At 33.8% G+C, this 12,651-nt stretch overlaps 1 protein-coding gene across 3 annotated transcripts in view; it reads right to left on the bottom strand.

Moving 5' to 3' along the window:
- Nucleotides 1-5,588, bottom strand: part of LOC150092793 (ethanolamine kinase 1-like) — a 115,028-nt gene extending 109,440 nt beyond the window's left edge. For 2 of the 3 annotated variants that reach the window (XM_090414310.1, XM_090414311.1), the window contains exon 1: nt 5,258-5,588. In XM_090414310.1, the coding sequence (XP_090270436.1) occupies nt 5,258-5,410 (153 nt within the window). In that variant the 5' untranslated portion in view covers nt 5,411-5,588. The remainder of the gene's footprint in view (nt 1-5,257) is intronic. The other variant, XM_090414313.1, reaches the window with a different exon arrangement.
- Nucleotides 5,589-12,651: the final 7,063 nt, after the last annotated feature.

Genomic DNA, 12,651 nt, shown 5'->3' with positions numbered 1-12,651 from the left:
CACAATAATATGGAGTGTTATTATCCTGTTCTAAAATACATAGACTGGTACTGAAGACAGTCAGAATGTCCACTCAGAGTTATCCAGAACAGTGATGTAGCGCCTAGAAGTCCTGATTCCATGAGGTACGACCAGTAGACTTAATCCATAACAGTAGAAGCAATCTGACGTCATTTATACTGGGTCTCCAAACTTCGTGGTTGGGACAAGACACTCAGGTTATAAAGCTCTTTCCAGACATTCTTCCGTACCCTCTCTATCCTCTACATCTTCTCCCCATGATCAATTTCCATGACCAATAGGATCATATTTTCGTATAGGGATATGCTAACAAAGGTTTGTGGACTGCTCTCGGTTGTGAAAATGTTTACGAGTTGCTTGCATTTGCCAAGAAGGAAATAAACCGTCTTCTCAAAGAGTGGCAACTCATGTCAGTAAGTATTTCAGATCAACTAGTTCATATGTAGGAAGATGGAAATAAGATTCCAGCAAGATATGTATTTACAAATTTACATTTCATTTGTGCATATATTATTCATTAATGCTGTAACTTCATCGGTGAATGGTAGCAAAGTATCTTGGCTGGTTATTATACCATCTCAGAGTTCAGGAGCTTGCCAACATTTTAGCTGAATAGCAACTCCATCTTACTGCAAGCTGTTTTTCATATCAGCCGAATTTGTAAAACTGAAATTTCAAGCTTGTGTATACTAAATACATATTCAGTTTGTTATGGAGAAGATTTTTCAATAAACAACGACAGTATAAAATTCTACGGTATATATACAGAAGAATATATGCGATTATTTTTTGCAATCCTGAAGCGAGGACGATACTTTTATAAGAGAAATTATAAATTTAAACGGAGTTTAATTCACGAATATTATATTTTTGCTACTAAACTGCATGCCATAGAATCTGAAGTTCTTGATTTGTTTTTATATTGAATTCTGCATTAATGCGATTTTTATCATCATCAAATTCTTGATAACGCACCCTCAGGGGTTTACAGGATATTATGATTGTATCAGATGAAAAGTTTACATCATAATCCTAGCTTCCTATCGACAATATTATTCTGAATTAATCTACTATCTGTCAAGGGTCCAAATTATAAGATATTATCACATCTTTTATCTTGGTCTTGTAAGATACTTCTTATTGTATCAATCCACCTGGATCTTAGTTTTCTTTTGGGTCTTTTTCCCAGCCATCCTGGCAAAAAAAAAAAAAAAAAAAAAAAGAAAGAAAAGAAAAAAGAAAACTCTTGTTTTACTAACTTTTTCTCTCCCATTCTGTGTAAGTGATCATACCATTTGGAAGTTACTCTGCTCAAACACTCCTGAATGCTAGCAATATAAGATATGCATCACATTTTAATTATTTAGTAAATTTAAACTATTCTGTGAAAACATTCCGTAACTCATAAGAAAAAAAAAAACATATTTAACTCACAAATCATTGGTTTTTCGTAAATAATGAAAAGAAAGAGTTCTCAAGAGCGCTTTCAATTTGCACAGTCAAAAAACAAAAGTGACAAATTCAGTAATAAAAAAAAAAGCTGAGCGTCACTTATTTATTCATATGGAGTTTCCTCCCTTTTCTCCCTCTTCTCTTCCCTATTGGGGCGAATTGAGCCCCCTCATGGGGCGGTTAAGTATTTATGGCTGTAGATCCGTGTTCACGGGGCCGGTTTGCCTGCTTGCGGATGAAAAACCCCAGATAAACTAGGGGGAAAAAACCCTGCTGTCCACGCCCAAGACCGGTTAACTTGGCTATGGCTGAGGAAGATCCTTAAGCTCCTCACGTCGGCGACGGGAATCGAACCCAGGCATATGGTTGCGAAGCGCAAAGCGTCATTAATATTCAGTGTTTATTATTTTATCGTTAAATACGTGCAAAACTAGCTCCTGGTAAGGGAGGTGCAAAATCTAGTAATCGTAAGAGATGGGTGCTAAACCTTACCTTGTTTGCAACATCGTCGTAACAGCACCTAAATATAAATCAAACTACATATTTTCATTATATGCTCTTTCAATTCTTGTATAAACGACTAGGACAAATCACCTACCACTATGCCAATGACAGATCATGCGAGCTACCTCTGATTTTTATCGAGCAAAAACATCAGAAAAATCCCTAATACTCTGAATACATGTTTCCTGGTCCAAATATTCTCCAGAGATTGTGCTCAAAACTTGTGTATTAAGTACAAGTGTTAAGCACTTAGAGAGACAAGCACCAGTGTTATTCTTAATTATGATTGCACCAAAGCAACTGTGACTTTGAGACAAATATATCATTCTGCTATTCTCTGAACAGTTTGTTTGCTTTGCATGGGACAAAACTCGAGATTTCAAGAAGAAAAAATATTACTACCTCCGGCTGAGCTCGGATAACTCAGCTTTAGTTATAAGTGTGTTCAAATCTTAGAGATTATGGAAATTATGTCTTTCCCCCACTGGACAAGTGCCCTAAAGATGCGGAGGTGGACACCGCTAAATACAAAATCGACAACAGCAATTCCTAAACATGCCTGAGTTCTTGCAAGAGGGCAGCAAAAAAAAGTGAGCAATATAAAGATGATTCATAGCACAACTTACTGCTCTAAGATCCTATTTCAAATGCTTCTAGATTACAGCCATCTGAGAACTTTTAATGGCACTTTTGTTCCATTAAAAGTTATCTTTGTGCGTGTGCATACCACATTAATGATAACATAACATTCAAAATCTGAATATCTGCGTAAACAACAAGATGTTTAGGCAGAAAAAAAATAAAAATCTGCATAAAAATAGAAAAGCAAAAACGAATTCACGGTAGTTAGAATATACCTTTCAATAAATTTCAACAAAAAGAGTTCAGTATATATCCAGATTAATTTGAATATCAGTCTAACTCATGTGAGAAAAACGGTATTAATATGAATTAGACTAGAAAACTATGATGTCAAATCAAAAATAGGGCATTTTATGCAGAGTTTTCCAGAGGACAATTTAATTGATGTTGGTGAACACTACTATTTATCGCGTTGCTCAAAGGCTTCTTAGAATAAGAGTATGACAATACATGATCTGGCTGACTTAAAATAGCGAACTATTCATTATTCAACTAATCGATAGCAGTGTCGTAATCAAAACGTTTTGCCTGAATCGAAAATCATTTGAATTTTGAATTTTGACTTGAATTTTGTTTTATAGTGAACGCAATGATTTGAACGGACCTGGAAAAAAATCTAACTACACCTGAACATACTTGAAGGTCTTTGTACATTCACTGAAATAAGCTATGCTGGGTTGATTCAAATTAACACAGACGTAGCGAAGGCTATGAAACCGGGATGTTTTATCAATCATTTAATGTGTTCACCAGCCGATATGTTCATTTTATGAAGAAGAAGAAGAATCTCAGTTCATCAGAAAATTAAAATCGCTAAATAATAATGCAGAACTGGGTTACCTATATCCCGCGGCAGATAATTAATATGACAACACTGTATTTTGCATCAGTGTATAAATAATTCAGCTAATTTAATATTTATTTCGAAACTTACATGCAATTAATATAATGAGTATACTTGGTGGATTTTCATGTTGAAGTTTTAATGTTCTTTCTCTTACTCTTGCACTCAAAATTAGCTCAAAATCTTTGATATCTTTGCAATCCGACTTCCTGCTTTGATTTCCGAAAAGAAAATTGAATCACCCACCACGTGGTAAAGAAAACAAAGAAATACACATAAAATGCAGAAAGGCTTTAACCGAAGTGAAAATAAATGTTTTCTAAATAAAAATTAATCACTGTAGCAAATTGAACTCTCTACATTTTTTCCCCTTACCAGGGTGGACAAGAAAGAAGAAAGAAAGTACACCAAATAATTGCAGTTGATGATTGACTCAAAATAATTCTCAAAATCGTATAGTTTATGAACGTACTAAAAAAAAAAAAAAAAAAAAGTCTCGATAACGGCCGAAGACTTCCTGACGGGTGCTGAGTGAAAAAGCTATGAAGAAATTTCTTCTACGAACCTCTATGAAGCTTTTATTCGATGATCATGTGACTTCTTCAGGAATATTCTTTTCCTGAAGAAGTCACATGACTTCTTCCAAACGGCTTTTATAAATTAATTTTACCAAGGAATCGTAAACCATCCTGATGAATATCGTCATGATTTTTCTTAGCTACTTATCTCAGTTTAAAATCCTACATAACTACCTGTTAATGTACATTTATACATCAGTATTTGGAAATATGTTCTCTTCATTACAACGATAATTCATTTTCTTTTTTTATATTAACCCGCATCCTGTTTATATAACAAGTTCGTTACAATACTTTTCTTTTTCCCACTTTCCACTTAACGAATAACTGCATTATTACAACTGCTAATAATATCGAATTACAATTGTAAGGTTTAAAATGGAATATGTCAGAAAAATGATCTGATCAAGGTGCAATGAACCTTAAATGATGATTCTCGCATCATTCTGTTAACATACACGTGACGCACGCTTGCGCATATATATACACGACACCGCAAATGTCGTTAATGGCAACTGAAATTTTCTTTTATTTATTTATTTATTTTACTCGATTGCAATACGGATAAGCAATATAGCAGTAAATTCGTAAAATAAATATTGAATTAAACTGGCTATTGAATCGAGCGAGCTATAGATACACATTCCATAACTAAACGGGAATCAAATGGTGACTGAAGTCATGATTGATCCATTATGAATTTTTAATTAAATAATAAAAAAGAAAAAGTACCAATATATATTTCTGTATTATAATCCACATGAAAAATTTGAAATAAATTATCTTACTAATTTTCTTCCAATTTAAAAATTTTTCAAATGTCAGATTTTTTTTTTTTTTTTTTAATTAATCAACGCCGTGCCTAAAACTAGCCTGGATGTGCCGCTGATGTAAGCAGGTTTCGGTTTCAAAATTTAATTCTAGGGAAGCGTGAGTAATGGCAAATAATTAACATTTGGTTCACTGCATGGAAAGAAAGAAAAAAAAAAGAAAGAAAGAAAAACAAGAAAGAAAAAAGCAAATCAATGTTACCAAACCAAAAATATTAGGAATCTGCGTTGCATTTTCATAACAATGGATTGAGCAAGAGACAAACAGAGCATTCAATAACAAAATCAAATCATTCATTCACTTATATATGGACAAATAAATGACTTTTCTAGTACTTGAAAACAAAATATAAACGGAAAACCTACGTACGTAACTAAAATCTTACCTCATATTTCACTTTCGAAAGATCCCATTCATTTTTAATATGCTGTAATACTTCTGCAGCTCCTTTACATAAACTTTCAAACGACGCATTAGATATCGTCACATCAACTTTTCTAACTGCATTCCAGGTATCATAAGGTGTCGTGTTGTTCATTGTACAGTTAAACGATACGGCAAGGATAAAGAGTACGGAACTTTTTATTTGTTTTCTACACCAGCTTTGGTGACAATCGTAAGCACAGCAAATTACCCAATAAATTTAATTTCAAGAAATATCACTTGCCTAATCGCCTAAATCCAAAGAACTTCAACGCCGAGAACAAGCTTGCCATGTGGTCGTGCAATAACAGGTGCACGTATATCGACCGTTCAGTCACGTGTTCTTCCGATGTCAGAGTACAGCAAACGAGTTACACATCATTATTACTTGTTGTGTGCAGTACATTTATTTTAGCGATTTGAGGTTTTATCACTCTTTAAACACCAGTATCTTAATTATTTATGTTCCTTTATTAAAATAATAGTGATTAAAATGAAAACTGCATTGGTATCTAAGGTAAAATAACTTAAAAATCTGAAGCATTAATTATGTTTTGCAAGAATACCTGGAATGGTTAAAAAACACCGAAGCAGACGTCATGCGGAAATGTTTACATCGTTAGTTATATTTCTTACCGCTAGAGAGCATCTTCGTGAATGCATTTCTGAGAAATGCAAACACTATTCTACTTCTTTTCTGAAGATTTCCTGGTACCCTATCGATATTTCAACCTGTGGAGTATTCTTATGAAAAGAAATGCACAACAGTAGAACTCAAACTGACATTTAAAATACATCTAAACTTATCTGATAATAAGTATCGCATTACACATTTTTTTTAAATTAAAAAACATAAGTATGATTTTTACCGACTGCCTGTTAATAGAACAATAGTGTTCATTCTTCTCGCTAGTTATGTATTTATTTATTTATTATTATTTTTTTTTAACGCCAACTCCCACCCACGAAATGCTATAAACTTATTACACCGCTAGTAGGTCAAGAAGACAGTAAATGTAGATTGTGCAAAGAAAAGGAAGAGACGGTAGACCACATTATAAGTGGACGCAGCAAAATCGCACAAATTGAGTACCTTAAAAGGCATGATAACGTAGCTAAGGTAATTCACTGGCATTTATGTAAAAAGTTTGGGTTTAAAGTATCCTGGGATTTCAAAATCCAGACTGACAAAAGCTTGGAATGTAATACATGCGATATAACAGTGGTAGAAAAAGGTGATAACAAGGGTATTAAGTTTATCTCCTGGTAAATATCAGTACCAGGAGATAGTTGGATTAACAACAAAGAAAATGAAAAAATTACAAAATATCACGATTTGCAAGTCGAAGTTGAACGAATCTGGCAAAAGAAAACGAAAGTTGTTCCCATGATAATAGGTGCTTTAGGCGCCATCCCTAAAACATCTAGAACATATAGAAGCACTCGAGTTAGATGGGTTAAAAATTGGGCAGCTGCAAAAGGCCGCTTTGTTTGGTACAGCTTTCATTTTCAGAAAGTATTTCCACAACTCATAGGCCCTTGGGTAGGGCTCGAATTAGTGGAATATAACCATCCTTTTACTTAAGACTGAGGAAGCAAATCAAGCTTTGATGAATATTATATATATATATACAGGGCCGACGGACGCGGGCATGCGAGCGCCGCTACGAAGGGGGAGCCGCCACCCGGGCACGGTTCATAAATTAATTTTTAAGAAACAAAATTTTTATTATACAAACAAAAAATGCTTAGAATGATCAATATTAAAATAAATAAGACTGATACACCGAATAAAAATTTGAAAAAATTGTATATTGCCACCCCATTGATCAGCCGGCTGTTTACAATTTTGCAGCGAGAGCAGGCTAAATGCTTGCCTAGAGAATGTTGTGTCTACTGCAGTCTATCTAAAGTGAAATGGTAAACGGTTTTTATGCGCAGAAACAAATTTTCGTACAAAACATTTTTTGCTAGTTAACCAATCATATGGTATGCATCTCAGTAGGCTACTGACAGTAGCGCAGTGCGGACTATTATTTCGTCTCTGTGTCGTGTTGTGTAATAATTTCTTGTGGGTATAAAATAGAAATGGAATCAAAAATTTAAAAAAAAATTATCCGGTGCACAAAATCATAAGCGTCATGCTGCGAAAGAAGCAGATATTAAGAAACAAATTGGGGGGTTTAAACAATTTGTTAAAATATTACAATATTCTGATGCAGATTGTTACCAACTGGATACATCAGAAATCAAAGTTGAAGAACAGTGCACATCATCCAGTTTGCATGAAATTATTGTTGCAACTATTGAACAAGATAACAAGACGCATGATTTAAGTGAAAAACAGTTAGAAGATTTAGTTGTAGTTGACCACGAAACTAACACATTTTTAGTCTCTGTAAATTTAGAAGATCCAGGTGAATGGGGAAATATTGATGAAAAATTACGAGTTGTTTTAATTGAAATGGGGCCTGTTCAAAAGAAATATATAATATATTCCAGAGATATATATGGCCATAAATTTGGCGACACGTATTATAATAGAAAAATGGAAAACGGGGAGCTCGTGCAAAGAACATGGCTCATTTATTCCGAAACTTTAAATTCTGTTTTTTGCTTTTGTTGCAAACTTTTCGCACCTACTGAATCAAGTAGTCTTGAAGAAGGTTATACCAATTGGAGAAATGTAAGTACAACTTTGCATAGACATGAGACTAGTTTAACTCACATGAAAAATTTCTTAAAATGGAAGAAACTTGATAAAAATTTAAAAAACAAAACTACTATTGATTGCTAGACTCAAAGCATGTATGAAGTGGAAAAGAAACATTGGACGAGTGTTTTAGAACGCTTGATTGAAATTATAAAATTCCTTGGTAACCAAAATTTAGCTTTTCGTGGATCATCTGGTAAATTATATGAAAGGAATAACGGCAATTTTTTAAAATTAGTCGAACTGTTTGCCAAGTTTGATCCCGTTATGGAAAATCACGTCGAAAGGGCCCTACAACGAAACAATAGAGTACACTATTTGAGTAAAGACGGTCAAAATGAAATATTGGAAACTTTAAGTAACGCAATCAGGGATACAATTTTATTATCAATTCGAAAATCTAAATATTATTCCATAATTTTAGACTGCACATCTGATGCAAGTAAAACAGAACAAATGACCATTATTATTCACTTTGTTTCCTGTGACAATGGAATTGTCAAGATCAGGGAAAACCTTTTAGGTTTTGCAGTATATCAGATTCCACAGGACGTGGTTTATGTGCAACAATAATGGAACAACTGGAAAAATGGAACATTCCCGTTGAAGACATGCGAGGTCAAGGGTATGACAATGGGGCAAATATGAAAGGGTAAAAATATGGGCTCCAAAATTTGCTTTTGAACAAAAATCCTCGAGCTTTTTACGTGCCATGTGCTGCTCATACTCTAAATTTAATCATTAACGATGCAGCAAAAGTAAATGCAGATACAATTAGTTTCTTTGCAATTATTCAAGAAATATATAATTTCTTTTCATTCTCTTACAAATGTTGAGCAATCTTTTTAAAGTTCGTAAAAAAATTAACATTGAAACAGCCATCAGAAACGCGATGGGAAAGTAAAATTAATGCAATCCACCCTCTACGATATCAGGAGAAATTTACGATGCACTTTTTGAAATTTTAAATAATGAAAATTTTAATAAAGAAACTCAGCATGAAGCACAAACATTATGTGCTAAAATAAAGGACTACAAATTTATTTGCTCTCTTATAACTTGGCATGATTTGCTTAACAGAATAAACCCTGAAAGTAAAATGCTTCAAGACAAAAATGTGAACATAACAGATGCTTTAGAATCTATCGAAAACTTAAAAATATTCTTACAAGAGTATCGATCAGATACAAACTTTAAAGAAGTTCTAAAATGGCAAAAGAAATGAGTGAAGAGGTGGATGGAGAACAAGAATTTAAAACTGGTACTGAAGTTCGACGACGAAAGAAGACACGACAATTTGGCTACGAGCATCATGACGAAACGTCACAATCGTCAGAAGATAAATTTAGAGTGAATGTGTTTTATACACGTCTAGACGTTGCAGTGCGTACGTAAATAGAATGTTTTGAACAACTAAAAACATATCATGATAATTTAAATTTCTTGTATAGATTACTACAAATAAATAACGAACATTTACCAAAAAATTGTGATGATTTAGAGATTCTCTTGAAGGACGGCGACAATAAAGACGTAAATGCAATAGAACTATATGGCGAGTTTTGTGCTTTCCAGGATATTTTTCGGTAGGATAATTTAAATATTCAAAATCCTTTCGATATTCTGAATTTTATTGGGTCCAATAATTTATCTTTCCCTAACTTTTCAATTGCTTTAAAAATACTATTAACCTTACCTGTTAGTGTAGGAGCGGTGAACGTTCCTTTTCCAAGTTGAAATTGATTAAAAGCTACTTAAGAACAAGTATGTCACGAAAAAGGCTTGTTAGTTTGGCTTTAATAGCTATTGAAAATGATATATGTGCGGATTTAGAAGTTAAGACCATTATTTCTAATTTTGTGAATATGAAATCAAAAACATTAATTTTTTTTTAAAAAAAGTTCAAGTATATTTATGTAATTTAATTTATTTTATGTTATTCTGTAAAGATATTATTTTTTGAATACCTATATTAAACAATTATGTCTGAATTATTTTCTTATTTTCTCATCTATCTTGAGTTTGTTTTATTTTCCTAAAAGATAGTTCCACTTATAAAATTTTTTTACAAGTTACTAAGAATTTAGTGACTTGTAAAGTGCAAGAATTTTTTAAACTTTAGTTCAAATAAATTTTAACTTTAATTAAAATTCATTTTAATTTTGTTAGCGATTCGGATAGGTGAGAAGGCTATAATCCCTGTATATTCAACGATTAAAGTGAAGTGGCTTTATCAAAATTTGCTTTAACTTTTGAAAATTTTTTGAATATTCGGGTTTTTAAAGATTATCCTGACTAGGCAACACCGCCGGTTCGTTATATTTAGCGAACCAACGTGTGTCTGTTCTGTCAAAATTTATTTAAGAAATTTCAAATAATTTAAATTTTTATTATCGTAAAAGAACCACACACGCCCGGATCGTTATAGGGGAGCTTAGATAGAAATTGCATGCGGACAACAAAGACCCTAGCGCCGGTTCTGTATATATATATATATATATATATATATATATATATATATATATATATATATATATATATATATATATATATATATATATATATATATATATATATATATATATATATATATATATATATATATATATATATATATATATATATATATATATTAACGCCTGATGAAGTCAATATCGACGAAACATGTTGCGTTTTCAAATAAATCTCAATTTGTTATAATTCTCGGGTTTTTAGTCAGTTTATATATTATATATATATATATTAATGTTTGCACCTTGCTGCCTGGTAGGTCGAGTGGTTAGCGTATTTACAAATCGGCTAGCAGGTTGTAAAGATGAAAAACAAAAACTTCGCAGCCTTTGAAATTTGAAAATGATGCACATACCAGATGCAGTTAAGTGATAAACTGTCATATTTATTACATTGATATCCACTATATTGGTGGAAGTGAAGTTAAAGAACTAGGGAAACTAGAGTTATTAAGGGTGGGGGAGGGAAAGTAGATTTGCAGATTTTAGGGAGACAGTTGAGTTTGTGAATGTGTGTAATATGCCCAAGCGAGTAGGAAAGACCACGAATCAGAATGGGATAGTTAGTATAAGGCATCAAAATAGGGATGGGACAAATCGTTTTCTTCAATGGGATAGTTAGTATAGGGCGTCAAAATAGGGATGGGACAAATCGTCTTCTTCAATTCATGTATACAAATGCCAGAAGTATTAGGAACAAGAGGGAAGAATTTTTGGCCTTGGTTGGCACTTCCAGACCACAGATTATTGGCATTAGTGAAACATGGCTGACAGAAGATGACACAGCTAGTGGGATTGAATGTGAGGGATATAGTGTGTTCAGGAGTGACAGGGAGAATAAAATGGGGGGAGGAGTGTTATTGATGATAGCTGCTAAGCTACAGCCAAGAAGAATAGAAGTGGAACTGCAGGATAGAAAAAAGAGCACATTTGAGGCTATTTGGTGTGAGAATGAAATTAGCAGAACTAATTATACAGTTGGGTGCTGCTATAGACCAGTGATGGAATAGATGGATGAGATAGTATGCATAAGCAAATAGAAGAAATGAGTGGAGGGAGGATAATTATTATGGGAGATTTCAACGATGGTAACATTGATTGGAAGGAGGAGAGGACACATGGGATGAAGGAATTGGATTTTATGCGGTTATTAAGGGATAACTATCTGCGACAGCATGTAATAGAAAATACTAGGGGTCAGAGAGTGCTTGACCTGGTAATTGTATCTGAGAATTTGACTGTAACGAATATGATCACGTTGCCACCAATTGGTGAGAGTGATTATAGGGTCTTGACTTGGGTGGTGGCTAAAGGTGTGGATTTTACAATTAAGACGGGGTACATGTGGAATTATCGGGCTGGTAAGTATGACAAGCTAAGGAGATTGACTGGTTCAGTGCCATGGCATGTACAACTGCAAGGGCTAGAAGTTGTTAGTGCATGGGAGGCGGTAAAGAAGTTTTTGCATGAAGCAATGGCTGACTATACCTAGAGTTGGAATAATAAATCAAGTAGGGGTTAAATGGATGAATAACACCATTAAGCTTAAGCTGCAAAAAAAGAAACAACTATGGAGGGAATTTAAGGAGAAAGGTGACTTGCAGGCACATGAACTGCATAAAGCGCAGGCCAGAAGGGTAACGAGTGTGGTAAGGAAAGCAAAAAAGGATTATGAAAGAACATTGGCCATGCAGGCTAAAGAGAATCCTAAACAGTTTTTTCGATATGTTGCAAGTAAAAGACAAAATGTATAGGGCAGAATGATTTTAAAGAATGCCGATGGTAGGGAGGTAACCGAACCAGCTGATATAGTTGAATTACTGAGCGAACACTTTGCAACAATATATCTTCCAGGTGGTGACATTGCAGAAATGCATAAACCAATAGATCATACGGGAATTGTGGTGAATGAAGTGGAGGTGAGTAGTCTATTGCAAAACCTCATTGTCAATACATCTGTGGGATTGGATGCTATACCAGCTCGTGTCGATCGTGAAGCGGCTAAAGAATTGTCAGTACCCTTCACCATTTTGTTTCATTTGAGTCTCGGGTCTGGGTTAGTCCCGAGGGTGGAAAGATGGGAAAATAGTTCCACTGCATAAAGGCGGTTCCAAGACTGCTGTTGTAAATTAC

Source organism: Typopeltis vanoorti, chromosome 25 (assembly GCF_054136105.1).
Source record: "Typopeltis vanoorti isolate ZY-2024b chromosome 25, IOZ_Tvanoo_1.0, whole genome shotgun sequence".
In the NCBI taxonomy this organism is placed as follows: domain Eukaryota; kingdom Metazoa; phylum Arthropoda; class Arachnida; order Uropygi; family Thelyphonidae; genus Typopeltis; species Typopeltis vanoorti.
Note: the sequence above shows the minus strand (reverse complement) of the source record. Positions and strands in the feature narration are given on the sequence as shown.